General features: G+C 30.6%; 5 protein-coding genes across 11 annotated transcripts in view; 2 read left to right on the top strand and 3 right to left on the bottom strand.

Annotated features, from left to right (window-relative positions):
* Positions 1–14: 14 nt before the first annotated feature.
* On the bottom strand, positions 15–1,931 carry LOC122637740 (2-amino-3-ketobutyrate coenzyme A ligase, mitochondrial). 2 transcript variants are annotated; one of them, XM_043830077.1, is made up of 7 exons: positions 1,806–1,931; positions 1,515–1,720; positions 1,151–1,437; positions 882–1,084; positions 603–736; positions 334–511; positions 15–231 (listed from the first exon to the last, which is right to left on the bottom strand). In XM_043830077.1, the coding sequence occupies exons 1-7, from the start codon at positions 1,825–1,827 to the stop codon at positions 77–79; spliced, it is 1,185 nt and encodes a 394-aa protein (XP_043686012.1). In that variant the 5' UTR covers positions 1,828–1,931; the 3' UTR covers positions 15–76. The 2 variants fall into 2 exon arrangements, with proteins under 2 accessions (XP_043686012.1, XP_043686010.1); XM_043830075.1 differs by having other exon boundaries at positions 603–795; positions 878–1,084; positions 1,806–1,930.
* A 387-nt stretch (positions 1,932–2,318) lies between these two features.
* Positions 2,319–4,853, bottom strand: LOC122637741 (NAD-dependent protein deacetylase sirtuin-2). 2 transcript variants are annotated; one of them, XM_043830078.1, is made up of 6 exons: positions 4,715–4,853; positions 3,485–3,736; positions 3,064–3,420; positions 2,799–2,994; positions 2,532–2,724; positions 2,319–2,448 (listed from the first exon to the last, which is right to left on the bottom strand). In XM_043830078.1, exons 1-6 carry the CDS (start codon positions 4,851–4,853, stop codon positions 2,374–2,376), a joined length of 1,212 nt encoding a protein of 403 aa, XP_043686013.1. In that variant the 3' UTR covers positions 2,319–2,373. The 2 variants fall into 2 exon arrangements, with proteins under 2 accessions (XP_043686013.1, XP_043686014.1); XM_043830079.1 differs by lacking the exon at positions 4,715–4,853 and adding an exon at positions 4,307–4,608.
* A 230-nt stretch (positions 4,854–5,083) lies between these two features.
* On the top strand, positions 5,084–7,450 carry LOC122637742 (secretory carrier-associated membrane protein 5A). The gene is made up of 8 exons (XM_043830080.1): positions 5,084–5,220; positions 5,541–5,807; positions 5,981–6,044; positions 6,110–6,238; positions 6,324–6,480; positions 6,561–6,662; positions 6,819–6,945; positions 7,059–7,450. Exons 1-8 carry the CDS (start codon positions 5,164–5,166, stop codon positions 7,218–7,220), a joined length of 1,065 nt encoding a protein of 354 aa, XP_043686015.1. The 5' UTR covers positions 5,084–5,163; the 3' UTR covers positions 7,221–7,450.
* Positions 7,451–8,544: 1,094 nt separating this feature from the next.
* On the bottom strand, positions 8,545–11,449 carry LOC122627086 (DNA helicase MCM9-like). 3 transcript variants are annotated; one of them, XM_043807867.1, is made up of 12 exons: positions 11,228–11,449; positions 11,010–11,151; positions 10,780–10,941; positions 10,582–10,707; positions 10,404–10,510; positions 10,115–10,331; positions 9,957–10,032; positions 9,716–9,873; positions 9,234–9,613; positions 8,939–9,145; positions 8,731–8,849; positions 8,545–8,643 (listed from the first exon to the last, which is right to left on the bottom strand). In XM_043807867.1, the coding sequence occupies exons 1-12, from the start codon at positions 11,320–11,322 to the stop codon at positions 8,591–8,593; spliced, it is 1,842 nt and encodes a 613-aa protein (XP_043663802.1). In that variant the 5' UTR covers positions 11,323–11,449; the 3' UTR covers positions 8,545–8,590. The 3 variants fall into 3 exon arrangements, with proteins under 3 accessions (XP_043663802.1, XP_043663801.1, XP_043663803.1); XM_043807866.1 differs by having other exon boundaries at positions 8,731–8,882; positions 11,228–11,448; XM_043807868.1 differs by having other exon boundaries at positions 8,731–8,882; positions 11,233–11,413.
* A 256-nt stretch (positions 11,450–11,705) lies between these two features.
* Positions 11,706–16,090, top strand: part of LOC122627088 (zwei Ig domain protein zig-8-like) — a 60,889-nt gene continuing 56,504 nt past the window's right edge. For 2 of the 3 annotated variants that reach the window (XM_043807872.1, XM_043807875.1), the window contains exon 1: positions 13,240–13,653. The gene's annotated coding sequence lies outside the window, so the exon portion shown is untranslated. Of the gene's footprint in view, positions 11,845–13,239; positions 13,654–16,090 lie in introns of those variants that run through there. The other variant, XM_043807876.1, reaches the window with a different exon arrangement.

Genomic DNA, 16,090 nt, shown 5'->3' with positions numbered 1-16,090 from the left:
AATTGAATGTAATTTTATTTTCAATTAGAAATATTTATTGAATATTCTTTTATATTAAAAGAACAAATTATTATTCTTATATGACAGATAATTTTTTCCCAATATTTATAAATGCATTTACAGCTTTATTTATATCTTCCTTTGTATGTGCTGCACTGATTTGAACTCTAATTCTTGCTTTTCCTTTTGGTACAACAGGATAACTGAAGCCAATGACATAAATTTCTTTTCCTTTGAAGATAATTACAAGTTGGATAAATAATACGTAAAAGTGTTTACATTAATATTAATATGGTTTAAAGATAAATGTAATAAAAAATTGTATTCACATACTGATCATTTCATCGGCAAAAGTTGAAGCTAATTTTGCATCTCCTAGCATAATTGGACATATAGGATGATTATTACCATTGATTGTAAATCCAGCAGCAATCATTGACTTTCTAAAATGTTCTGTATTTCTTACTAAATTATCTAAAAATGTTGTATTAGATGATATCAGATCCATCGCCTATAAAGGAGAAGTTCTCATTTGAATTCATTTATTATTTAATTATTTATGATTTAATATATTATATTAATATATGTAACATTATGTATACTTTATTAGCTGTTGCTATAACAGAAGGTGGCAAAGAGTTTGAAAACAGATATGGTCTACTGCGTTGTTTCAATAAATCAATCAGTTCTTTCTTACTGACCGTGTAACCACCTGATGCTCCTCCTAAAGCTTTTCCTAAAGTAGAATTAATAATATCTATACTACCTACATGGTTGAAATATTCCTCAGTCCCTCTAAAATTACATTAAATTATATTAAACAGATTGATAAGTCTAGAATTGATTGACTATTAATTAATATAAATTATTCACTCACCTACCAGTTTTTCCAAAAAGTCCAGTTGCATGACAATCATCCACAAATGTAACAGCATTATATTTTTTTGCAAGTTCGATTATATCTGGTAGTGGGGCAATGGTACCATTCATCGAAAAGACTCCATCGGTCGCGATAACTCGTAAACCTGACGTGGAACTTTCCTTGAGCTGTCTTTCTAAGTCGGCCATATCTCTATGCTTATATCTACATGAAGAAAAATTCAGAAAAATGTTAGAAATCGTCATCTTTGAATTTATTTCACCGTAATACCTGTATTTTTTAGCCTTGCATAATCGAATCCCATCGATGATCGAGGCATGATTGAGTTCGTCACTGAATACTGCATCTTCTGGTTTAAGTAAAGCTTCGAAGAGACCAGCATTCGCGTCAAAACAAGATGCGTAAAGAATCGCAGCTTCTCTGCCGTGAAAAGCCGCTATCTTTTTTTCTAATTCAATATGTATCTCTTGCGTACCGCATATGAATCTAACAGAACTCAAACCAGCTCCATATTTATCCAAAGCGACCTTAGCTGAGGCAATGATTTCCTTGTTATCCTAATTACATTCAACACACTTTGCATTTATTTATTTCACAAACAAAAAAAAAAAAAAACTATCCAGTTTTACTTTACCGCCAAACCTAGGTAATCATTGGCACAAAAATTTAAGACTTTTGTTCCATCCTTTAATACGATCCTTGTTCTTTGAGGTGATACAATTATCCTTTCTTTTTTCCAAGTACCAGCTGCTTTTATAGCTTCTAATTCTGGTTTTATGAATGTTACCAAAGAACTCGCATTAGCAGATTGAATTCTTTTAATACTACGATCTTTTATAGCTGCAAAAATAAAGATACATTTATAAAATTTTCACTTGTTTTTCAATCATTTTTACTATTAAATAATTAATTTAACGAAACTAACTTCTATTGAATACTCGATACATTTTACATAAATCTGATATACAATTTCAATGCATTAAAAATCGAATGAATAACTGACTAGAAAAAGGAAAAGGAGACAGAAACCGGTTTAACATGTTGTTTTTAAGTTTTATGAAATAATACGTATTTAGCATTTTAGCTTTATTCGTTCACAATTCATTGTAGTTTATCCCACAAAGTTTTCATGAATTTCTTTTTTAATATTGTTTTATTTTATTATATAACTGAAATGAATGAATTATAATACAAATTAATTTATTTTTTTCATATTTCAAATAAAAGAAAAAAATAAAGTTTTATATGTATTAATTTTTCGATGATATTCAATTTCCATGGTCAAACTCAGTCGATAAGTAAAATGCACATGATAGTCAAGAATTTGTATTGTAGAGGGCGTTTTAATGGCTTTTTTGTATAGAATCAATAAACAAAACTACAAAAAGGAAATAGAATAACTGTATTAAAAGAATTAATATAGTAATACTTGACACAATAAACATTAAAGAATCATTTTACTTTGTCTGTTACATATATATTTATACAATTTTTTACGAATTCTTAACATTGGAACTTTCTGCATCTAGACGTTCATGCTCTCGTTTTATCAATGCTTTCAATTCTTCCTAAAAAAAAAAAAAAAAGAAATTTCAAATTAATTCTATTTTGCTTTGTGTATATAGTTGTGGACGAGTTACAAGCTACATACACCCCAACCAAGTTTGTCAGCTAACAACTGACAACCTGTATCACAGTCACCTAACCAAGCAACATCTCGTCCTGAATTGGAATTTTTGGAGTCGAAGATTAAACCTTGTCTTAAACCTAAAAATCTGGACAAACGATCTTGCATACCCGCTTTTTCTTTATTTATAAGAAGACGAGGACAGGAAGGGCGTACTCTTGAAAAATTCAAATGAATTAAAGAAACATAATTAATATAAGATCAATTAATATGTTTTAATATATAAAATACCTGTCAATAAGAGAGGCGAAAGGTTGTACTACCAAACTTGATCCCATAATAATTAAGAGATCAGCATGTACAAAATCTCTGTCGGCAAAATAATGGAAACGTTCAGGTAACATTTCTCCGAAAAAGACCACATCAGGTTTTACTACGCCTTCTTCGCATTCTTCACATTTGGGTATTACACTTTCCAATATTTTTTCTATTAATTAGTATGAAATGTGTATCTATTTATTACTTCATTTTATATTCATATAATAAGATTTATTACCTTTCATCCATTCAAGCGTATACGGCGCTTTGCATTTAAGGCAATGACCAGTATGAAAAGTTCCATGAGCTTCTATTAATTTTTCTGTTGGCAATCCAGCAATTCTTTCTAATGTATCAATATTTTGTGTATAATGTCGCAATAATAAACCTTTTTCCCATAAAAGACGAATAAAATAATGACATAATGTAGGTTTAAATCCTTCAGGTAACAATTGTTTTGCAAGAGTAAAAAATGGTTCTGGATTTTCCATAAAAAAATCTAATTCAAAAACTGCTTGGGGATGTGGTAAATTATATTTTTCTAGATTGTGATAAAGTCCACTTGAAGACGAACGAAAATCTGGAATTCCTGCAGCTAAAACAAACAATTTATATTATCTTTAAACATATAATATAATTGAAAAAAAACATAGACTTACATGTGGAGATACCAGCTCCAGCCATTGTTATAATTTTACATTTTGGATTCTGTTTTATGTAATCTACAATACCATCTATGGTTAGCTCTTTAAGAACACCTGGAGATGACTCTTGTTCATTGTCTGAGTCATACAACTTTAATTTCTGAATTAAATATTTGCGTATTTTTTCCATGCCCGAGTCTTCTCCTTCTGTCTCTGTTTCTGTATTTTCTGAAGATGGGCCAGGTTTGTCTTCATCCGGATTATTGTCTAATAAATACACAGTAAATGACTAACCTTTAAAACAATATTTTATTGTATATTAAATATGTATATTAAATATACAATATACAATGATTTTTTTTTATATAAAATCTGTTTATTCTTACTAATATATATAAAATGAAAATTATTTGATCATAAGAACACTTGAAATGAAATATTAAATAAACAAGTTAGAATTCACAGGATAATAATTTATTTAATTAATTTCTAATTTAATAAGAGGATGCCATCTGTTTATTGTATATATGCTATTAGCCTATATATAATACGATTTTATATATATATATATATATATATATATATTTAGTTTTAAAAATTGATAAGTAAAAAAATAAATTAATGTTAAATTTCTAAAGGGAAACACAAAGATTTAGAAACGTCAAAAATTATTTGTTATTCATTTGTTTAGTTAGAATGTATATTTCGATTTAGGGAACATATAAATGATATTAATCAATTAAAATAATAAATAATTAAGTGAATGAAAAACAAAGAAATAGAGTCATAATTTTCAATGTTTTGAAAGATTGAATTGGTGTAACTACTAAAAGTTACCTTTTTCCTGTTCATCATTATGTTTTTCCATTTCGTTTAATTAGAAAAATTTGACAGAAATTGTTTCAATATAGATTTTTCTCTATATGTGAATTTATTGAATAAAGAATTCAAAAACTTCACGAATACATTTGCTTGAACATACACATCATTTAACGATTATAGTAATGTTGAAGTACTCGACAAGAAAATAGAATATTTATGAATAATATTTTTTACGTATTGTCATTGTTTGCAAATATTTTTTATTTATAGCGAAAGATGCAGTAGAGAAGACTGCGCATCTAATGGAACACAATTGCGCATGTTCATGCATTGAAAAACTAAACTACGTAGATACAGTGCTACCAGGCCATACGTAATTAAAGAACCAGCGAGTGCTGATGGCGAAGAGTTATTTGATCTTACCCATTAATCTATTTTTCAAATTTCGCTTTTTGAATATATCGATTTTGGTTAAATGAACGTATAATAAGCGTGGGGAGAATAACAGGTTAAAGTGCGAAATTTGAAAATGTCGAAATCTGACGCAATAACCACCAATCATATCTGATTGTTAGCTAACTTCACTAGTTCAAGACAGTTCAAGAGAAGTCACGAGAAAGCTATTATTGGCTGTCTCTTCTCACTATCTTTTTTTATTCTACGTCTTCTGCATTGCGAATGTATATGAGTTAACACACTAATAACTGTAGGGATTATTGCAGTCAAGAATCTGACATGACGTGTGTAGCCGCAAAGAGATGGATTGTGAAGTTTAGTCTGTCCTAAGATAAGATTATTTCCGCATTACTAATTCATTGTATAACTTCGAATTATTCGATAAGGAACGTTTCGTTAAGTATACGATTAAAAAAATGTCAGGTTTTGACGAGAATCCATTTGGAGAACCTACTATTCACGATCCTTTTTCGGTAAGTACATAGAATTCCATTTCTGTCATAGCAGTGGTGTGAATTATGTATGTTTAATAGAAACATTTATAAAAAAACAATCCTGATGAAATATTTAACATATTTTTGATTTTTAGTACCTTACTGTACGAATCTATTAAATTAAGTTGTGTTATTATATTCTTTATTAACAAATATTTACATACAAGTATTTTACCGTACGGTACAATATTTATTTGCTTTAATTAGTAATTATCATGTTTATATTAAATTTAAATATTGCACTTACATTGATAATTGCTATCAAAATTAATTCATGTGAATATTATATATTTTTATAGGATCCTGCAATAAAAAGGGCAGTTGCTTCAACACCTGCTAATAAAGGCCTGGAAGACTACAATCCTTTTTCCGAGCAAACGGTAACACAAGGAACTGCACAAGTCAGAGGTGCATCAAATCCTCCTATTTATGGAGGAATAGGAGCAACACAGCAACCAGCAACTCTCCAACCTTCGAATCAAGAAGCTCCACTACCTCCGTATACGCGTACTCCACAGCAAACAGTGAATGCAGCACTTGGAAGCACATTATCACCTTCTACAGATGTAAACAAACATCCGAGATTAAATTGGACTACGAAACAAATTTTGTAATGTGTTATATACACATAATTTCACATTTTTTGAAAAATTTTTGAATACCGATATAAGTCATTACATACAATCATTTACTTTAATAGTACAAATATAATTTCAAAGAAATATGATATCTATTGCAGCAAAGAACTGATGAAGAATGGAAAACAAGGAGAGAAGAAGAGATGAGGAATACTTCATATTTTCGTAAGTATCTTAAAAGTTATTGTTTGTTAAGATTATTCTATAAATTACAAATTGTTATATTATAGCAAGGCGAAATAATTGGCCACCATTACCTGAGAGGTACTGTTTTCAACCATGCTTTTATCAGGATATTGATGTGGAAATTCATGCTGACTTTCAAAAGATAGTGAGACAATTGTATTATTTGTGGATGTGTAAGTTTAATTTCAATTCATTTAATATGCTTTTAATGCAAGTGGAAAACAAATAAATATATATAAAAATTCTTTTATATTACAGTTCATGGCTTAGTATTGTTTTTGAATGTGATTGGTGGATTTGCCTTGATGTTTCATAGTAAGGACTTCCCCACATTTGGTCTTGGTGTCCTATATCTTATTTTGTTTACACCATTTTCATTTCTTTGTTGGTTTAGACCAGCATATAGAGCTTTTAAGTAAGTTACTAAAAAAGGATAATATGATAATAAGTACATTTTTCTAATAATATATTGATTAACTATATTACTTTTTTTAGGAATGATAGCTCCATCAACTTTATGGTGTTTTTCTTTGTTTTCTTTTTTCAATTAATTGTTACAAGTATACAAGCTATTGGTATACCTGGATCAGGCACATGGTAATAGATAAATATAAATAAATGTGTGTGTGTGTGTGTGTGTGTGTACACATTTTTTACTGACTTTTATTACTTGAAACATTTTTTAATTGCATACTGTTATATAATATATTAAAATGTAAAATATATGATTTCGAATTTTTATTATTTTTTCAGTGGAATAATAACAGCTATTTCTGCATTTAATTCAACTGCAGCAGGCATTTTTGTTGGAATTCTATTACTTTTCGTTGCTATTGGCTTTATCCTTGCAGCTGGTGGTGATCTTCTCTTATTGACTAAGGTATATTCATTATTTTTAACATTATATTTATCGTGTTTAAGATTTATTAATATATATCTAACATTACGCATATTTCATATATTTTAAAATCACATTACGAGGATCATTTGCAGATTCATCGAATTTATCGAACATCAGATGCAAGTGTATCAAAGGCACAACAAGAATTTGCTACAACTTTCTTGCGTAATGAACACGTCCAAAATGCTGCCAGTAATGTAGCAGCTACCGCTGTTCGGACACAGATGGCTAATGCTGCTCAACCACGTTATTAGGAACATCTTGAATTAAAAATATCATTTGGATCGAAATATATCCAGCCTTCATATCAGAAAATTCATAAATCTCCTAAGTTTGTTTGCATGATATTTTGTTATTATTTCATTGAATTCATTAATCTCCATTGTATTACAAAAGCATATTCTTATAAAGAAGTGATATAATATGTGAAATTATGTTCATTTCACATTTATTGTATGTATTTTATTAAAAAAGATGAACTATACGATTTATGCAGAAAAAATTAATAATTATAAAAGACAAACTATGAACATTTCCTGATCAAAATACGCTTTTTTTAATATCAATATATTTATTCGACTACTTTTAACTGTAAATTAGATTACCAATTATTACATGCATTAGATTTTATACTTGAAAAATTCATTTATATATATGATGTGTTTTTTAAGTCGTTTTAGAAAATTTAAAAATCAAAATGTTTTAATGAGTAAAATGGTAGGTTTTTTAGATTATAGTAAGATTATTTTTTTTGTTTTTACGAATGTGTTTTTTTTTTTTTTATTTCTTCATTAAACTACACATCTCATTTACATCCTACTATACGAGATAATGAAATGTAGACTTGTTTTTCATTGAAGCTACATTCACATTTTCATATAACATAGAATTTAGTGCTTATAATTATAAAGAAAAATACTTGTAATTTACTTTGAACTTTATAACATTCTCATAAAAGTTTATTACGTTGATCTTCAATAGGAATGACATAGATTCCTGTCAAAGATAAAAGTTAGTGTAAAAAATTGAAGAACCTTATGTTTTGAAATTTATTTACGATAATTAAACTAGATAAATAGGTAATCTAATTAAGATAAAAATTGATCTTTTTGACAAATCTAAATGATATAAGATAACAGTTACTATATTTTCTTATTTAAATCAATCGTTTAAAAAAATTGTTATAACATTTGTTTAATTTATAATTAATTATTAATTGATTTCGATTTATTGTTTTATTGTTTATTATAAAAAGTATAATTTATTATTAATGATATTTTTTGAGAGCATTCAATTAATATTTTGTGACAATTAATAAAAAACAAAGCTCCAAAGATCCATATATAAACTATTTTATTTGTCAATAGGTACTGAAAATAATATATAACATTTATGCATAAAAAATAGGTAATGAATATTAAATTGCTGAATTAATATACTTATAATTCTGCCTTGGATTATTGTATTTTATTATAACACTTAAAATTTTGAAGATATAAATTAATCGAATAATATTTAAATGTATATATTTGTGTTAGAAAATTAAATATGAAACGTAAGACTAAAGATATAAAAGCATCAAAATCATATTCATATATTCGTTTTCAAGCATATATATAATACATTATAGAAACGACTCTAGTGTTTGCAAATCAAGAGTTTTCAATATCTCCTTTCCTACAATTGTTTATAAAATATTTTAATATTTGCAACTATACAATTAATCTATGTTATTATGACTGTATCACATTATATGAAATTTACCTCTGCAATGATATGTGTATTTTGGATTAGTAGGAAAAGGACATCCAATTCCCATATCATTTTTAAGAATACCAGTTAAGTCTGCTGCAATTATAGCATCCATAAGTCGTACCTCTGATCTACACATTAATCTTGCATGACCTTCAGCTAATCTACATTATACAAATGTTATTATATAATTCTTATTTTCCTATAAATTATTTATTACCTGATAAGGCTATCTAAAAGTCGTACGGTAGTTCGTTCTGCTCTTCTTTCTGGATTTGATCTATGGTAAAGATAAGTTGCACTAAGAACTTTTTCTGCTTCTACTGTAAGGATTGGTTTCAATGTATGTATATGTGTTAAATATTCGCGTAAACTTTCCTCCGTCCATAGTCCTGATTGTACAGAATCTAAATCTTGCATTGTATCTCTGAAATAACAGTTTGGTGCATATGTTAAAATTGTTTTAGTTATAATATTTTCTTAAAATAAAATACTGATTTAAGTTATTTTATTACGTTTGAGCTTCTGTATCATTAAATTCATAAGCTGCTTTTAAAATATGATCAGATGTCATTTTATCCCATTCTGGATTTTTATTGTCCTTGAGAAGAAGGATTAGGTCGAATCGCGATAAAAGAGGATTTCCCAAGCGTGTTTTCCATTCTTCACCATCTACAAATTGGCCTCCATCTGGATTAATAGCAGCAATAACTGTACATCGAGAATTTAGAGTACTCACTAAACCTGCTTTGGCAATTGATATCGTTTGTTGTTCCATAGCTTCATGCACACATGCTCTATCATGAGAACTCATTGTATTAAATTCATCAATGCAACAAACACCTCCATCTGCTAATACCAAAGCACCACCTTCTAAATGCCAACCATCTGTATCCTATAATTTTAATATTTTTATTTTATTTAATATTTTATCTAATACCTTTTTAAACTTATATTATGTAACAACTATAAATGTTGCTGAAATATGTAAACCCACTTTGACAGCAGCAGCTGTAAGACCAGCTGCAGTTGTGCCAATACCAGTTGTAAGAACAGATGTTGTTGACAATTTGGAAGCAGTACGAAGTAATTGAGACTTCCCAGTTCCAGGATCGCCAATCATAAGAAGATGTGGTTCACCTCTAACACGTGTGCCTATATATTTTTGTAAAATTTATCCTGCTTTACTTGAAAAAATTCATCTTCATTAATTCTTCAATTATGTTATATAAAATCACCTGACTCATTTGTTTTTGATACACCACCAGCTAAAACAACAGCTAATGCTAATTTTATTGTATACATTCCATATAGCTGAGAAAAGAGAAATAGACAATTGTATCTTATTTTAGTAAATCATGGTATTCTGTGCACTTTATAATATTCTATTGTATACTTGAGGACAAATTGATGCAAGTATATTATCTCTTCCAGACAAAGGATCATTCACATGTTGCTGCCAATAATTTTTAAAAATATCTTGCATTTCTTTATTGGAAAATATAGTGTCAGGTATTTTACGACGTATTGAGATACAATTCGCTATCATCAGTGTTGTTGCTTCTGCTTGCCGTCCAACTGACAAAGTTCCCCATTTACGTACAACTATTCCACTTCACATATAGAAAATACATGATCAAACAATATTGACTTTTGTCAATATTACTTATAAGTAAAAAATATACCTGATCTCTAAACTATCTCCTGGCCTGCATTTATCAACTAAATCATCTAATAAGATTATTTGTAGTCCAACCATATAAGACTTGTTTGTATCCTTTTGATTTTGTTCCTATCAAATAAAATATTGAGAATAAAAATATAAAATGAAAACATTAATTTTCTTACTAATTATAAACTTACTTGAATTTTTATTTCCTGATAATCAGAACAATCATCTGGTTCTAGGTTTGTCAAAGTTTCTATCTTCTTTGCATGACATGCTTGACATTCCTTAAGACTTTGAAACATATGTCGTTCCCATTCAAACTAAAAAATAAAATATTCTTTATTTGATATAGTACAAATTATATAAAGTTTGTCCAATAAACAAAAAATTACCTTGATTATAGATACATGTTGACACTTTTTACATTTGAATCTTTTTTTAAGTTTTATAATAGAAGGTTGAGACGTTCTAACTATGATTCCACTTGTACAAACTAGTTCACCAATCTGTCCGTGTTGCATCGTTATAGGAACAGCATTAATTCTGATATGAACCTAGCCATACATATAATATTTATAAAACGTAAAACATTTCAACATAAAATATACAAATATGTTATTACCAATTTCTTTACAACTTGTTCTGCTTCGGCTATTTTTTCTTGAGCTTTAACTGCTGCTTCATCACATAAAGGTAAATAATGCCTGGGATAACGCAGGATTTTTTGTGCATTTTCAGGTTCAGCTTCGAATAAAGATACAAAACTGCAAAAATATTTTGAACGTTTCCAAAATCAGATAATAACAAGAAATATTTAACAAAAAATATAAAAGTTTTTACTTTACATAAACCGGATAATGCGCATATTCCTCTACAGCATTTAATATTTCTTCTAGGCGAGATGAATAATGATTTATTAAATAGTCTTGCAACATTGTAAGCGTTCTAGAAGAAATATGTCAACAAATATTTACAAGTACAACAATAAATATCGTTTTATCATATAAAAAACTTAGTGCACGTGCGTGTAATTGTACGGACTGCGACCGTAGCGCCTCATTTTCGAATTTAATGGAATTTTCACTTTACTTCTAAGAACATACAAATTATCATATTCAATATTAAAATATAAGATCATGCTATAAAAAATATAAAAATATTTAATTTATAAATATCTTATAAATCAATTAAAAATAATATATAAGTTATTGTTCATTACTTTATATATACGAAATTAATAAGATCGCTCATTGGGAACTTATCGCGCATGCGCAACTGCTTTTTGTTTCATTTGTTTAATTTGAAAATGTGTAGTTCTTCAATTGTTGTGGCGTCGGTATCTTCCGAGTTTCCTCTGCTACGAACAGTTTTGGTGAAAATTGTGGTGATTATTTACAGTGAAAGACTTCCAAAAGTGTTCTTATGTATCCTTGAAGTGACAGCATAAGAAGGGAGAGGTAGGTTAAATATATATTACACAAAATCTTACAAAGAAGAAAAGTTCAATTCTTGTTCGATTCTTTCGTACATTGTAGATTATTCATTTGATACGTTTTGTAATCTTCTTTCTTTGACCAATTTTACTCGAAATATTACGTCGTATTACGAATGTTATTAACAAATTATGCGTATAAGCGTAAGTGTATATGCACTTATAGATGGACATAAATGTTAAAACGTATGCAAAAAGACAAAATAGAAAGAATGGAAAATGATGGAGGATGAGAACAACGATTCGACCATTTCTCTCTCACAAGAATTCTATGTCTCGGTTTGCTCTGAGGTTTAATAATACATCTCTAGATCGTTAATCATTGTGGTGAAATATAATTTAATACCTCATCGACCGAAAGCCAACCTCTAAAAATGACGAATGGCCGGAAAACACGCGGCAAACGCTCTCGTTCCGCCTGAAACTACTTCTTCCTCGTAGGTACGTGCAATATAAGGTTATATAGCTTATATAACGTTAAATAATAAAGGTTAGGTATTCATGTAGGACTTTTCCGTGGTAGCTTCCCGTTCAAATGCGATAATAATAAACGTATTTTCTTTCATAATTACAACATTGTTTAGATTCGTGTAAATCCGATAAGATCTTAGAAATAATTTTCTCACGTTCACACGCTATTTTATATCGATCTGTGGTTTTCATGTAGATAGATATCCAATTACATCGATAGAAGAGACTGATACGCTTACATAGATAATGCTACATCCATGTTTGTTCCCAACAAAGTCTTCGTATTTCGAAGTTGAATATGATATGCGTATAACAACAAATAATTTCTTTTGGTGGTTGATTTATTTGTGGTAAATCGATCGCATGACTGATGACGACCTATAGTACAGCAAATCTTATTTAACGGGTTATTCAGGTGTATGTCTATTTATCAGTACGCGACACTTTAGAGCTTGATAAACGACCAGTACAACGATCTTGCGGCTACTATAGTTTGACTGACAAACGGTAATAGTACTGCGTTTATATCCTGACATCTTCATATCAATGTTAATAGGTCCGCGAGAGCTAGCAAAGTTTGAAGTAAAAAAAGAACTAGTTAGGAATCGAATTGTTCACGCGAGGAACGATCGTATGTATAGAGGTGTGGTTCGTACCGTCGGTAAAGAGATGTCGGATCATTGGATAATGATGGGATGTACCGTTCCATTCCGTTCGCTGCTCGTAATCCCATCCTCTCTGGCACAACAGTCATCATGTCGTCGTGGTACGGATCACTTAGGGATCATTAGCTTTATGGTGCTTCCGTATGGCCATCCGTGCGTGTGATTTCGATCGAATGCGTTTCACGATGAATTTTGTGACCTTTGAAAGTTTCTAATTCTTTTTTCTTTTTTTTACTTGGTTTCCACAGTGTTATCGCGTGGCAAGAGGCAAGTATTTAGATTATTAGGAAATAGGCGGTGCGTACTGATAATGTGTACTGATGCAATTTTAATAAAGTTTGTACGTTCCTGTGGGCAAAGCGGAAATTTGCTTTAGAGAGAAATCACTAATCATCAATCGGATGTCGAAGACCGTTGATTATATCTGCGGGCTTCTCAAGACCAGGATTAATTCGGATGCCACGCGATACCTTTGGATGCATATTATGAGCAAGCGAGTATTCAGCGTGTAACGTCATGCCGTGGATGAATTTCTCGGATATAGTGTTACTGTGTATTTCGTTACCACTACACACCGGATGTGTTACACCGAGCTCAAGAGTCGTATATACAGCGTATCAAGCGGTAACCGGTAGTCGGTGTGTACTACGATGTTTGTCTCTCTCTCTCTCTCTCTCTCTCTCTCTCTCTCTTGCTCTCTCTCGCGACATCGTGTATTCTCCTCCCTTATGAAGGACGGCTTCGGCTTCCGGCCCTTCCATTCAGGAATATCATCTTACGCGTTTCCTCGTGATTCACCTAACTCTCGAAACAGGCTGTAATCAAAGGATTACCACGAAGTGTTCCTATGTGAGGCCTCTAACTTGAGTCTTGTTTTAGACTAGATGTGACCACCTGGAGTGTAAACGCTTACGAACATACCAATTCCCTTAAAACTGTGTTCTTAACGCATCTACGTAACTTGTTTCATCTTCTCTCCTTTTGATCTTGTGCTATACGTTGAAACGGATAACTCGTGTACTTTAAATATTTATTGTTTACGTCAATACAACGAAAAACGATTTTGGTAGTATACGTGCCGTTTTCAAGTTGCTACAGTTTTCCATTCTAAACGTAAACATTATCGCGAGTACCTTTTAACACAGATTAATTATAACCTTTTTGATATTATAGAAACTGTGATATAACTTATGGAAAATTATTTATTCTACGACTGATTGCGATCAATCATGTTACTTTTAATTCGTTAATCCTTTGTAATGATTATGGTTCGTAATGATTAGTTTGAATATACTTTAACAATGAAATATTTCCGAATAAAACGATATAACTTGAAAGCAGTATCTACCACTTTGTGTCATATACTACACACATACCATAAGGTAGCTCATATACGTTATCTCGTTTACGTTGGCAAACTCTTAAATCCGAAAGAGAGAGAAACAGAGTGAGAAAATGAGAGAGCGAAGGAGCAAATATTTGTTCAATTAGGGAAACTTAATAATGCTATTGATTGTCGGTTGGAGAATATATATGTAAAAGAGAAAGAAAAAGAGGGAGAGTGAGAGAGAGGGGGAGAGAGAGAGAAAGAGAGGGAAAGATGCGGGAAATGAATCAACGTCGTTAACCTAGGAATGCGCTCACGTGGGATTAAGATTTTCACTGACGACTTACAGAGCTTTTCTAATTATATCACGATAATGAGATACGCTTGTTACAAGGCATGCGATATAATTAGCTGCTACGTAAAAGAAAGTTTTATATTTATATTTTTTGCGAAGAACGCAGAGTTTTAAATACGAAAAGAAGAGAAGAAAGAGAAAGAGAAGAAGGTAGGAGGATCGAAAGAAAAAGAAGTTGGCGTATATAACATAGAGATTTCTTCTTCGATATATCGTTAAGCTTCTTCCCATTACTTTGCGGAATATAGACGGTTTGCGTCAAATTCTTCCGTCGTCCATCGCTACGTGACTGACGTTTTAAGCTTTTCCCACGTAATATTATATGTGCCGATATCGAAAATAGAACGGGATGGCATTAAGGCGAACGGAACTCTCGTATCATTTTTCACATCGATATCTCGCGGATAGTTCGACGGGCCTGGCGACCACCTCAGCTTTGAAAGGGCTGGAAGTAGGGCCTCTGAAAATTGCAAAGGCAATAGCGGCCAATGCGCGTACGCGTGAAAACACATCCATCATTCGCTAATATTCTTTGGACTTTAGAAAAATATAGAAGGTTTAGAAATTTTTTGATGGTGCGAACGTTCGTTGATGACGATGATTTTCTTACAAATATTTTTCTTTTTCTTTTTTCTTCCTTTTAAAACCTTAAAATAATTTTTAAGTGTCTTTGGTTTCAAGAAACTTGGTGAACCTCTTGTTCATGATCCTCCGTCGAAAGTATTTTTTTTTCATTCTCGTAAGAATGTCGATCGAGAAGGGCCCTTAATAAAAACTTTGTTACTTTCTTAATGAGTTTTAAGTTTTTTATAATTAATCGTGCGGAACTTATATTCTATGATCGAGTCAATCCCCGCTAGCGTAATTCATGAATTTAATAAAAACCATCCGTTATCATTAAAGAAAGGAGAATACACATTGAAACGGTAATTAAATTCAGTAAGTCTCGCCATTAAATCTGGTTAATTTTTTATCTTCATCGTGATTGTTCGACATATGTACGTTATAAAGTAGGAAGAATGAATTAAAAAAAAGAAAAACACTTCCTGCAACGGTTGTATCGTTTGATCGATTAACTTTTAACAAAGTTTTACTTTTTTCAAGGTAAATAAAAAAAGAAAATAAAATAGTTTAACAATAAAAAAACAATAAAAAAAGAAAATAAAATAGTTTCCCGTTGGATGGGCAAGTTCGAGCTTGGTTAGGTTCGTACAGTCGATAATGCTCACAAAGGATAATACGACGATGCAAGAGACGCGTGTGATTTGGCCTCTTTCACGCGTGCGCGTTTCTTTCTCTGTTCTTCTCTTTTTCCACTCCTCTTTTGCTCTCTCTCTCTGTCTCTGTCTCTGTCTCTCTCTGTCTCTGTCTCTCTCTCTCTCTCTCTCTCTCT

This window comes from Vespula pensylvanica, chromosome 2 (assembly GCF_014466175.1).
Source record: "Vespula pensylvanica isolate Volc-1 chromosome 2, ASM1446617v1, whole genome shotgun sequence".
Classification (NCBI taxonomy): Eukaryota; Metazoa; Arthropoda; class Insecta; order Hymenoptera; family Vespidae; genus Vespula; species Vespula pensylvanica.
This window is presented reverse-complemented; position numbering and strand designations above follow the sequence as displayed.